Here is a 13,050-nt window from a genome sequence, read left to right as displayed (position 1 = left end):
TGTTTGTTGTTTTTTTTTTTTTAAGAGTGCATTGCATGAGTGCACATCTGAGTGTGCCCGCAACCCTAGTGAGGATAACCGGTATGGAAAATGGATGGATGGTTATTCTTAGTATATACAGAAATCTGAACATTAGCCTCATTTGAAGTATTATTCATGCATTGCAATTCAGTAAATAAACTAATGAGTAAATTATGATGCTGCAGGCTTTTACCTACATAGTGATGTTTGATATTTATGCAGTACAGAATGATTTGGTAAAACAACAGGCTCTGTGATAGAAAATCCAACAAGTCTTTTGAGAAGGAGACTTTTTTTCTCTCTCCAGACAAAGATCTTCTGCCTTTCCAGTGGTGTTGCATTGAATCTCCTCTTTGCCTCCTTTACCTCAAAAAGCGTCCAATTGACCGTTGCAAAGGTTATACATGGACCAGTCTGGATGGCTCCAAGCTAGCCAATGGGGCAACGCAGGGTGTTGGTAAGAGGGTTTTTTTTTCAAATTATCGAGAAGAATACTGTCAAAGTGACTATTAATTGCCCCTAGAAGTTATTGTAAGTGCGACTGGTGCCTGTCTCCATGTCCCATGTGATTGGCTGGCAACCAGTCGAGGGTGTACCCCACCTCCTGCTCGTTGACAGCTGGGATAAGCTCCAGGACTCCCGCAACCCTTGTGAGGATAAGCGGCTAAGAAAATGGATGGATGGATGGATGGATGGATGGATGGATTTCAAAATCAAATTGCACATCATTATCTCTGATGTGAAGTATACACTCAATAACTTAACTACTAAACTGCATAAAGTGGCTTGACTCAGGTGAATGGTCTTTAACCTGATGACCAAGAGTTAGAGCCCCATTTCTTTCTCAGCCCTGTCCAAATATATTTGAATCTGAACGCCAAATTGCTCTTGATGCTCCCCATGCCACACTATTTGTGGGGGGTAGAGACCCGGCCAGACTGTGAATAATGAAAATCCTTGGATAATTGATAATAATGAATTGTTATAACCACCCCTCTACCCCCCAAAAAATACTGGAAGTGTGGAAAGATCAACAAGCATATTCAGAGTTGGTTCCCCAATTCCAAAATAAAAAATAGAAAAAAAAAAGAAAAATGAATATATACATATTTTTTTTAAATGCGAAAAAAAATTCTGTGAATAAATAGTAAAAAATCCTTTGAGTGCCTTCAAGACAGAAAATCCAAGACAGGTCGAATTAAAGTGAAATATCTGCCAACAATCTTTGCAATGTTCAAATTTTTGAAAAAAAAGCTTTCTAATTCTCTGTTAAAAAAAAGTTCTATATTGTTTTTTTTTTTTTCAACACAGCGATGGTGTATGGCAGCCTTCATTTCATCACCTTTGATGGGACAAAGTACTCCTTTAAGGCATTAGGAGAGTTTGTTATCGTGCGTCTGTCTTCCAACACCGGATCTAATATCTTCACCTTGCAAGGGCAGACTGAGAGGCTGCACACGCACACAAAAGGCAGCATTAACTTCCCAGTGGTGGTACGCCTGGCTGCTTTCCACCAGGGCATCGGCAAGGTCAGCAAAATAACAGCAAACGTGAATGTGGATGTTTACTCACGAGTTAAGTTTGAGGGTTTCTGGCTTTCTTCTTTCTTATGTAGATCTTCACTTTAAGAGTGCATACTGCATGTGCGTTTGACAGGGTCCGAATTACAATAGCAAATGCAACCTAATGCTTCCTCAAACTAATCACAATAGAATGATGTAAAAAAGCATTTAGTACCTTTGCCTGATTCCTACAGATTGAATGGCGATGTGCAGAGAAAGGAGAAGGACTGCGATTGCTTATAGATAACGCTGAAATGATTGTGACAGTTGGTAAAAGCTACACACACGTGACACACCATTAAAGGCTGATCTGTTCTATGAAATTGAAACCGCTAACCTCTTTTTTTGTGCGATAAATTGTGTTTATCAGGTGTTGTGTACGTAGGAGAAAGAGACTTTGCGGTGCACTGTATTTCATTGGGTCACTGTGCAGCTTTGTACGCTGGTGGTCTGCATGTGCTCGTGTGGCGTGTAGAAGGTCACAACCAGCTGGCAGCCATGGTGGAAGTTCCTCAGACCTTCTACAACCGAACAGTGGGTCTGATGGGTCTCTGGAGTACTAACGGCTCAGATGACTTCCTCAAGTCTGATGGCCGACTGCTGCCTTCAACTAACCCTAACCCACCCGCAGAAGACAAGCTGCATCTTTTTGGGTTGTCCTGTGAGTTAATTGCAGATGCATTAATTACTCATTTGTCCTTGAAGCAAAAATGTGTTTTTATATATTCATTTATAATACTAGAACAATTGGTGGGATTCGTATTTTGTGAGCTCAGTCCTCTAAACTGACAGACAATTAAAATATCCAGGGAATATTTTGTGTTTGTGTCATTCTCATATAATTTGATTTATAATGCTAAAAAGTACGTTTTCTAGTTGTGTAAAAGTGTGTTTTTTGATGCTGCATTAGTTCTATATGTTTAGATGTCTTCCATTCTGAAACAGCCATGCTTGAAGTCCAATTTGCCTTCAAAGTTATTTGATGAGTTAACATTTTAGGCCAGAATAGTAATAATTAATGTTAATAATACTAAACACAATCATGTGATAAATACAGATTTCAATGTAAATATAATCAGGACAACATAGGTTTACAGAGAAAATCATCAACAACGATAATGGCATTGTCAATGGAACCCGTTGACAGAGCAAATGGTGGCGGGCATCCCAAATACCCTTCTTGCAGAATATTAAAGGCAAAAAATTTAAAAACAACCATATGACTTGCATTGTTAAGCAGATGTGCTAATCATTTGCCTACCATGCTGCCCATCTGGGATACATAATATTATGGCTTTGGAAGTCTGATTCTAGGTTTACTTATAAGAATTTTGTTCTTTGTCACACTTGTTTTGAATAATAACAGCTGCCAATAATACAAATCAGTAAACTGAATTATTTTTCAAAATAAAATTCTGTGAGGTAGTCTCTACCATTATTGATCAAGTGATAAGAAAACGATCTATTTGTAACTGCACATACTAGTTATAGTCCAAACTGTGTTTGTAGGGGCAGTCCCACAACCAGAGAGCTTGCTGTTCTCCTCCCCTCCACAGGATCCACTTCAACCAGTTTCCCTCAAAAAAATGCTGGAAGGCTTCAGTCCTCATGAGGTGGAGGACATGAGTAGAATCTGCCAAGGCAGTATGCAATGTGTCCATGACAGTCTTGCTTCCAGCAGCTCAGACTTTGGGCTTCAAACCATGAATGCTGAGAAACAATACCAAAATCGGGCCCTAATCTATGGTAAGATTTCTGTTAACATTTTCAAAATGTAAAATGTGTCCTTGACTATATTTGATGGGTTGTTTCTCTCTGTTCTGGTAGGCAATACACCTCCCATAGTGACAGAACCTACACTGATCTATGCTCAGGTCAATTCTACTTCCAACATACAGATCGTTGCCCAGGATCCTAACGGAGATCCTATCATTTATTCACTACTCTTCCCAAGACCCCCACGAACATCCATTGGCAGTGGTGAGACACAAAAACACACGGACACAAACACACGAGCATGTTTCTTACAGTTGCTGAGAGACGACCCGCCCTGCCAGAGTTCTGTGTAAGCTCTGCGAGAGGTTGCAGATCTAGTTATTGGTGGAGAGATGACAGCATGTGCTCTCTGAACAAACAAAACAAGCTCCAAGATTATTGACTATGATAATGCCATTATATGGGAGCAAACATGTGTTTTGCTCAGAGCTACTGTATGTACCTGTATTCTTGCAAGTCACTTTTGAGCTCAGCTGACTTACTAAGCAAAGAAAGTTCGCCTTAGTGAAGCAAGTGACTTCACTTTTCCGATTTTGTACCAATGACCTTCCCAAATGCATTCAGGCCTTGGGCTTCGTAACATCAATGCCGAGTCAGAGGCCGTTTGCCACCAAAACACCTTGCTCATTGCGGCATCATTTGCCCCTTCCCAGAAATGACTGAGGTTCAATCACACAATGTGTACTTTCTCCAATCCAGATGATGGCTACTTAACCTGGATGCCTCTTAGCACAGAGCCGGTCAAGCTGACTATTAAGGTCGCAGACAAGTTCTCCAGCTCCCTGTTTACCCCCATTCTTCGTATCTGCAACTGCCTTAATGGGGGGACCTGTCAGTCTGATAGCATCATTGAAAACCACTTGAGTGGAAAGTTCCAGGTAAACTTTTGAGAGTGACTCATTTCTTCACTATTTACATAAACAGTACATTGTCCTCCAAAAGTATAGAAATAGTGACACCGATTCCTTTATTTTTGAAAACATCTGCATTTCACATAAAAACATGAGTATTTTCCAGTTCTTATTGTTGCATCTGATAAACAATTTAGACCCTTTGTTTAAACCCATCTAAAAAGTGTTGGAACTAAAAAGGAAAACAAGGAAACTTATTTCATAGATGTCTTTGTTGATCATTCAAAATATAAATATGTGGTGTTGAATGTGTATGCTCATTTTCCAATTTTTATTTTGCCGATGTAGACTACAGTTAAAGTAAGAGATGTAACCAGCATTTCATCTTGTTGTACTAAAAATTGAATAACAGGCAGAGAGCTGTTTACAGTGCTTTGAATAAGTATTTGCCCCCTCCTGATTTACGTTTTTTTTTTTTTTTTGCACATCTATCACACACGAAGGTTTTAAATCATCAGACCAATTTTAATATCACTCAGAGACAACCCAATAGACATACAAAAAGCCGTTTTCAAATGATAATTCCATTTACACAAAAAAAAAAAGGTTCTGACCCAATGTTAAAAGGTAATTATCCCCCCTTGTTAAATCAGTCACTGTGACTAACTACAAATTTGGGAAAAGTGAGTCTGGAAAAGGTTACAAAGCCATTTCCAAAGCTTTGGGATTGGGACTCCAGCAAACCACTATCAGAGCCATTATCTACAAATGGAGAAAACTGGGGACAGCGGCAAACCTTGAGTGGACGATCAACTAAATATACTCCAAGAGTGCGACAACGACACATATAAGAGGTCACAAAAAACCTTCAAACCAAAGACCTGCAGGCCTCCCTGGCCTCAGTTAAGCTCAGTGTTTATGACTCTACTATAAGAAAGGCATTGGACGAAAATGGCATCCATGGGAAGGTTCCCAGGCGAAAACCCCTGCTGTCAGCAAAGAATACAAAGGCTCATCTAAAATTTGCAAAAAACATCTAAATGATCCTCAAGACTTTCGGGGAAACGTTATGTGGACTGACAAGTCAAAAATGAAACATTTTGGAAGGTGTGCACCCTATTACATCAGTGTAAAAATGGCACAGCATTTAATAAAAAGTACATTATGCCACCAGTGAGGCATGGTGGTAGCAGTGTGACGGTCTGGGGTTACTTGCTGCTTACTTAATTCTGTAAAGAAGAGTGAGACAGAATTCCTCCAGAGCGATGTGAAAGCCTCAGCAGCAATTGTTGCAAACACTTAATTTCAGTTATTGCTGCCAAGGGTGGCACAACCCACTAGTAGGCTCAGGGGACAATTACCTTTTCACAGAGGGTCAGAAAGGTTTGGATTTTTTTTTTTTGTGCCTTAATAAATTGAATTGTCATTTGAAAACAGCAATTTGTATTTTCTTTGAGTGATATTAAAATTGGTGTGATGATTTGAAGTCTCTGTGTGTGATCGATACACACACACACACACACACATAAAAAAAAAAAAACAGCACTGTATCTGTGTTCGTGACGCTGAGAGAAGATGAACAAAATCAATCCGAACCCTTGCACCAACATTGGCCAAAGTCAGTACAAACATTTGTCCAGACGAAAGTAAACCACTAGTGCAGAAAGTAATAGATATTCAACAGGTACACCAAGGAAATCAACAATAGTTGAAGACAGAATCGTTTTAAAATCTGTTCAGAAAGATGCTAAAACACGTCTCACATAAACCTTACATCATTGAGTTTTCAACGTGTACTGCCAGGTGTCAGGGTGCTTATGCCCAAAAGGCTTCAGTGGGAAGTTTTGCGGGAACATAGCAGATCCATGTAAAGGCAAGCCGTGTTTCCGAAGGGTGCAGTGCCAATCCGATGCACAGAGTGGAAACTTCAACTGTGGACAGTGCCCTGATAAAACTGTGTCCAATGGAAAGCAGGGATACAAGTGTTTTGAGCATGGTGAGTCACACAAAACGGATATTGATACCTATGTCACTCCTCGGTCTCATTTCATGGTGTACCTCTCCAGACATGTGCTTGCCTCCTTTTACCTTTCCCTGCCACGAAGATGCAGCTTGCTCCAGTACAAAGCAAAGCTATACCTGCACATGCAAACCTGGCTTTTATGGAGATGGATTTAACTGCACAGGTATGGAACGCTTTGGAGTGAAATCATTTCACCTTCACTGAAAGTAATCTACCTCCACCACTTACCTGTGTATGTACTGAAGATATAGACGAGTGTGCTGACTTGTCGACTTGTCCCAATGCCAAGTTTGAATGTAAGAACAAACCAGGATCTGTCGACTGCTTCTGCAGATACCAGAATGCCAAGGACTCTGACAGATGTGGTATGTGACATTTGTCATCATGCATCATCATATATTATATACACAGTACACTGTATATACTCACAATAACAGTTTACTTAGTTTATTAAGTACTTCTAGTAGTAGTTAATTACGTGTTTTCTTATTTTAATCCCACTTTTGATCTTCCAAATATGATGGGGAAGAGTCCAGACGCTCCCAAAATAATACATCGTCCCACCCCACTGATGTACTGTCAAGATTTAACAGAGGCAATGCTCATTAGTTTATGTAAAATGTCTAAAGTAAATGTCAATTATCCCAATGAAAACACGCTATGTGGTAGTTAGAGTATGTTTGAAAAAAAAAAAAAAAAAAAGGATTTCTAGAGTCCAATTGCTTCCGATCTAACCACATAATCCTTCACAATGATGAATGTGAAAATGTAATGAGTTGATTACTGATATGTATGAAAATGAATGCGGTCCCAATTTGTGTAGCGCTGCTTCCTGTGACAATACAAATAATATATTGATTATCTTTACCTTGCCAGGTGACTCTGGCAATCCTCCAGGTAGGTTTTATGTTGATTAATTGTAACATACAGTAAATATGTATTCAAATATCTCAATATCTGGTCTTATAAGGCCATCATACAGGGGTTTATGTGTGAATGTGTCAACAGGAGGTAATGTGTTCAATGTTTCTGTGGACTGGAGGAGGAACAGACCTGACGGACTTGAGCGGGTGGGTTAGTGTGTCTATGTTAAAGACTATGACACTATGACTATGACAAAGACTGAGTTATAATCACCATTCTATTCAAAGTAATATTGAACAATGTATTTCAGCTTGCAAATATCCTGTCCCTGGGATTCCAGAACAAATTCTATAACGCCAGTAAGAAAGACTCAGGACAGAATTCCAGTCCTCGTCTAGTTGAGTATCACATCAACGTGTCCAGTGACACGCCTCACTGGTACATCAAAGACTACCTGGCCAGAGTCAGCAGCCACTTTGACATCGCTTCCATAGAAGTGGATGGTAAAGCCAGACTACGTTGAAAATGCACCATTGTTGTTTGACGTTTTGTGGCTCAATCCAACAATAATGCCAAACAAACTGGGAGAATTCACTTTGTAAGATTCATTGTATTTTGTTTGTATGATCACATGTGCTCCCACAGATCTGGATGAGTGCAAGGCCAAGGAGACGGCGTGTGCACACCCTGCCCTTTGCACCAACACCTATGGAGGTTACAGGTGTGTGTGCAATGGAAATACTGAGGTGGATGAAACACAGTCCTGTGTATTAGGTAAGGATCTGTGCACCTATGAAGGCAAATGACATTGCAACTAATGATTTCCGATTTTAGACCTACGCCATGAAACAATGGTGATTGTCACATTGGCAAAAAAACCAACTTCAGTGTATATAACAATTGGATTTCAAATTTAACAGATAAAAACAATGTGAACAACACCACCAACAACCGAGATGTCATACTGGGTCTGAGTCTGGGCCTTGGCTTCCTGCTTCTCCTTTTGGCTGCACTGGCCAGTTTCTGCTGCTGCTGCAAGAAGACATTGATTCGAGGGTAAGTACGCCGAGCCACACATAAAACAGTGATTGAGTAATCCTGCACATTACAAAGTAGGTCTCTCATAGTTGTGTGCTTTGTAATTTTGCACAAGTCATTCATTCATAACTAAACACTACATTAAATTGAAAATTCTTATATTTCCAAGGCGGCACGGTGACGCAGCTGGTTAGTGCGTTGGCTTCACAGTTATGAGGACCGGTGTTCAAATCCCGGCCCTGGCTTTGTGGAGTTTGGATGTTCCCCCCATCCCTGCGTGGGTTTTCTCAGGGCACTCTGGTTTCCTCCCACATCCTGAAAACACGCGTTGATTGGGAGACTCTATATTGCCCCTCGATGTGATTGTGAGTGCGACTGTTGTCTGTCTGTATGTCCCTTGCGATTGGCCGGCAATCAATTCGGGGTGTACCCTGCCTCCTGCCCGGTGATAACTGGAATAGACTACAGCACTCCCCGCGGAGGATAAGCGTCTCAGAAAATGGATGGATGATATTTCTAACACCTATTCTGTTCAGCCTCACGGTTTAGCTGGAGCACATCCCTCACATCCCTCACTGCAAGAGCCACAGGTTGGCCAAGCCTTCCCTAATGAATCATGTTGTCTTTTGCAACACCAGCTGAGTGACAATGCTTCAGTGATGCTCTGATTGCTCTCTTCGGGCATGCGGGACCATCCCCGGCAGCGAATAAAGTCACCTGAGTTTACCCCCACTGGCAGAGAAAATACGTTTTTGTCAAAAAAGACGGCTCCGTGCATCTGCCAGATCACACCAACCTAATCCGCCCCTCGCAGAGTTACACCACATGCTGTGGTCGATTAGCACTAATAAGAAAAGGGAGTCCCAAGACTTTCAATTGTCCGTAGGTGTGAATGGCAAGCTAATTAATTTTTTTTTCTTGCGCTGTAACTGAGTGGCAACGGGCACAGGAATTCAAATATTGGTGAATTAACTAAATGATTATGATTAGTGGGGCCTCGTTTACTTTGAAATGAATGTCCACGTGCAGCATCTAAGTTAAAGTGCAATGTTTGAAAAAAATATATCAGCAAGTAATAATCGCAGGTCTTTGTTGGAATTCAAGGCAGTAGATATACACTGTATGATTATAATAATGTACGTTGGAAGGAAAATCATGCTAAAGTACTTCCCACGAGCAAATTCAAGTGCTGTACATGTGACTTTGTGGCCATCCAGTGGACTCGGTATCCAGATGTATGGCATCTGGGCCAGGCGTTAGTGACACATAATCCCCACAATGACTGGCCTGCTTTCTCTTTATCTGTAAACTAGACCCAATGGATATAATGTTGGGGGGATGGCATTACTATTGAGGATTAAAATGTGAAATCAGAGTCAATCATGATATTGTAAAGGTCAGGTGGGTTTGATGAAATCTTTCCGTGTTTGCAACCACAAATGCTGACCTATACGTCTTATATGCAAATTTGGTAAAAAGAAGAAACAAACAAACGGCAACCAAAAAAAATTCACGTGTTCATTCTTTTCAACAGCTTTATTTTACAGTCTTAGTTTCTCTCTGTGCTTTAATGATCCAGGCTGGCTATTCATGAGTTGCTGAACATGGCACAAGGGCTTATCCTAACATATCCGTGTATTGCTTGAGATGATTGTATATCCATCCATCCATCAATCCATTTTCTTAGCTACTTATCCTCACAAGGGTGGCAGGAGTGCTGGAGCCTATCCCAGCTGACAATGGGCAGGAGGGAGGGACACCCTGAACTGAACACATAGAGACAAACAGCTGCACTCACACCTAGGGGCAATTTAGAGTGTCCAATCAACATTGCATGTTTCTGGGATGTGGGAAGAAACCGCAGTGTCTGCAGAAAACCCACACAGGCACGGGAAGAACATCCAAACTCCACACTGGAAGGACCGGGAATGAACCCCGGGCAGCTTCGCCACCGCGCCACCATGATTGTATATGTAAAAATGATTTTACAGTAATCTCAGGAAGAGATTCATGACTGGTCCAAATCACACACATATTTTGGCAATAATTGAGGTATAATAACGCTAGTTACAAGAATGAAGTGTTTAGAAGGGAATGAGTCAGAATCTCCAAAGTCTCCTATAAATGTAATGTAGAGCAGGGGTGTCAAACACATTTTAGTTCACGGGTCGCATTCACACAAATTTAACACCACGAAACGTGTACTTTGTCTTTTATGATCACTGGAAATTATCTTCTCAAACCAAACACTGTCAGGGAGGTTTGAGATCATCTGTTATCTTTCCCTATAACAGAACACAACATGGTGACAACCGATTTGTGTCAAACAAGGGATCACTGCGTGGGGGAGGGCAAAAAGAGGAAAAAATGCTCAGTAGAGGACGTTATAAGCTGTCCATTCAAGAAGGACTTGAGCTATGATTGTATACATTTTTATGATACAGTTTGCATGTAGGCAACTAAATGTTATGCAGCATAGCAAGCTAGTGGTAGCACCAAATTCACAAACTCAGTTTTAACTGCACCTTTGCGCATTCAATTAGTTAACAAAAAATCCATGATATGATACTTATATGGGCAGTGTCACGCAAAGTCCACGGGCCGGGTTAGACCCCCCGAAGAACTGGTTCTGGGTCGTGGGCCATACCCTTCACACCTTGACTTATCATACATTTTTGAAACTCTTCGGGACAAAAACAGGATTATTGTATTGTGAGAACATTAAATGTGCTTAATGGCTTTTTTCCCCTTTCTTTCAGTCTGCCTCACCTTTTGGCAGACCACACACATGAACCAAGAAATCCTCAGGCCTTCAACTACTCTGACCCAACTCTGCACTACATCACTCATTGCAGCCCCCGGATTATCGACAACATCACACCAAGGCAACGCATCAGATAACATGTGCTAAATTTACATAGATACATACAGCATGTGCATGGTTTTTTTTTTGGGTGGTTTATTTCTTACACTTTTGGGACAGACAAAAAATGTATAATGCACACAGATGTTCAAACATACAATGAGAACTTTTGAAGCAGATGTTCTATGAAGAAGATGGATGATTTATATTGTGAAGAAAGAGTAAATTTGACTATTGACATTTTTTTTCCACTGAGTTAGTTTTACGTGGATGTTTTGATTTTTGCTCCTGCTGACAACTGTTTATAACCAAAGTCAGCAGCAAAAAAAGGCTCCCTTGAGAATAACCCTTCTCGCTGAAATGCAGGCAACAGTATTTGATGGCCGCATTAGTGTGTGACAAATATTATACTATACCATACTACATGCTAATACCAAACTGCTCCTCTTTGTCCAGACATTTGAATAAGGTTCAATAAACGTATACTAACATAACTGCAGTGTTTGAAAGATTAGACTGGAAATGCAGTTGGTTACAAATACAAGTTGCCCTGTTGAAAATGTAATTGTATGCTACTCTATTTAAATTAGCTTATCAAAGTAATTTAATGTTTTAATCGCTGTTCTTAATTTTGAATGAATGCATGACTAGGGGCGGCACGGTGGATCAGCTGGAAAGCATTCGCCTCACAGTTCTGAGGACCCGGATTCAATGTCAGCCCTCCCTGTGTGCAGTTTGGTTGTTCTCAGCGTGCCTGCGTGGGTTTTCTCCGGGCACTCCGGTTTCCTCCCACATGCCAAAAACATGCAACATTAATTGGACACTCTAAAATGCCCCAAGGTGTGATTGTGAGTGTAACTGTTTTTCTCAATGTGCCCTGCGATTGGCTGGCAACCAGTTCAGGGTATACCCCGAATCCTGCCCGTTGACCGTTGGGATAGGCTCCAGCACTACCCGCAACCCTTGTGAGGATAAGCAGCTAAGAAAATGAATGGATGGATGCATCACTAGGACCTGTGGATGTTGCCTATAAAAAAGTTGATTAAAACCATCCATCATTATTTCGAAATGAACCACATTTGTTCTTTACATAAGTGAGAAACTGATAGCAAAAGATGATGACAGGTAAATATGTAATTTTAAAAAAAAAGTGTTTGTTGCATTATCTGTCCTGCATGTAGAAAACCATCATACCATATCAAGTTGGCCTCATGACAAATGTGCACAATTTAGAAAAGGTCGGACCACATGACAACCCAGACAAATGAATATTCCAAAAATAAGCTTTGATGTGTTCAAAGTACAACTATGAATCAAACCTTTTCAAAATCGTAGAAAAACAAATAGATAGCAACACAAGATGGTGCTTCGAAGCCATATTTACAATCAATGGCATGTGAACAAAGAAAAACTGACTTATGGGGTTATTTTTGACATTTTTTTCAAAAAATTTTAGTAGTAAAAACTTTCAATAGCAACTATCATATAATCACACATTTTTGCACTGTAATATATACATTTTGTAAATAAATGACATTACTTCGTTATTTGTATATGTGATTACCGACTCCCCAGCACTGAATAATTGTCACATTCAAATATGAATGGTTGTTTGTCCATATGTGTCCTGTGTTTGGCTGGCGACCAATCCAGGGTGCTCTGATGGTCATACTTGAAACAAAATTGTGTAGTGCACTGTAATTAATTAATGTGTCAGAACCCATAGTTTTAAGTAAAGAAAAATCTATTTCAATGTCATGTCTTTCCAAAATGTTCAGCTGTTGTTGTTGTTGTTTTCCTTTCGGCTTGTCCCTTTCGGGGTCGCCACAGCGTATCATCTCAGATGAACGCATATATATGTTTGGCACAATTTTTACGCCGGATGCCCTTCCTGACGCAACCTTCTCGGGAAGTGGAGGCCCCAGTGGGATACGAACCACAACCCCTGGTTTACCAACCAGTGCTCTAACCACTGAGCTACGGGGCCTCAAGTTTCTTTCGGCTTGTCCCTTTCGGGGTCGCCACAGCGTGTCATCTCAGATGAACGCACAT

At 40.6% G+C, this 13,050-nt stretch overlaps 1 protein-coding gene across 1 annotated transcript in view; it reads left to right on the top strand.

Moving 5' to 3' along the window:
- The window catches only part of LOC133509763 (mucin-like protein), a 31,384-nt gene extending 20,025 nt beyond the window's left edge, over positions 1-11,359 (top strand). The window contains exons 10-25 of the mRNA XM_061837103.1: positions 329-478; positions 1,333-1,550; positions 1,778-1,853; positions 1,954-2,244; positions 3,093-3,329; positions 3,411-3,563; positions 4,059-4,237; positions 6,014-6,206; positions 6,277-6,396; positions 6,479-6,598; positions 7,110-7,130; positions 7,242-7,303; positions 7,408-7,600; positions 7,743-7,871; positions 8,018-8,153; positions 10,895-11,359. Coding sequence (XP_061693087.1) covers positions 329-478; positions 1,333-1,550; positions 1,778-1,853; positions 1,954-2,244; positions 3,093-3,329; positions 3,411-3,563; positions 4,059-4,237; positions 6,014-6,206; positions 6,277-6,396; positions 6,479-6,598; positions 7,110-7,130; positions 7,242-7,303; positions 7,408-7,600; positions 7,743-7,871; positions 8,018-8,153; positions 10,895-11,036 — 2,420 coding nt within the window. The 3' untranslated portion in view covers positions 11,037-11,359. The remainder of the gene's footprint in view (positions 1-328; positions 479-1,332; positions 1,551-1,777; positions 1,854-1,953; positions 2,245-3,092; positions 3,330-3,410; positions 3,564-4,058; positions 4,238-6,013; positions 6,207-6,276; positions 6,397-6,478; positions 6,599-7,109; positions 7,131-7,241; positions 7,304-7,407; positions 7,601-7,742; positions 7,872-8,017; positions 8,154-10,894) is intronic.
- Positions 11,360-13,050: the final 1,691 nt, after the last annotated feature.

This window comes from Syngnathoides biaculeatus, chromosome 12, assembly GCF_019802595.1.
Source record: "Syngnathoides biaculeatus isolate LvHL_M chromosome 12, ASM1980259v1, whole genome shotgun sequence".
Classification (NCBI taxonomy): domain Eukaryota; kingdom Metazoa; phylum Chordata; class Actinopteri; order Syngnathiformes; family Syngnathidae; genus Syngnathoides; species Syngnathoides biaculeatus.
The sequence above is the reverse complement of the archived record's forward strand: the minus strand, read 5'-3'. Positions and strand labels throughout refer to the sequence as shown.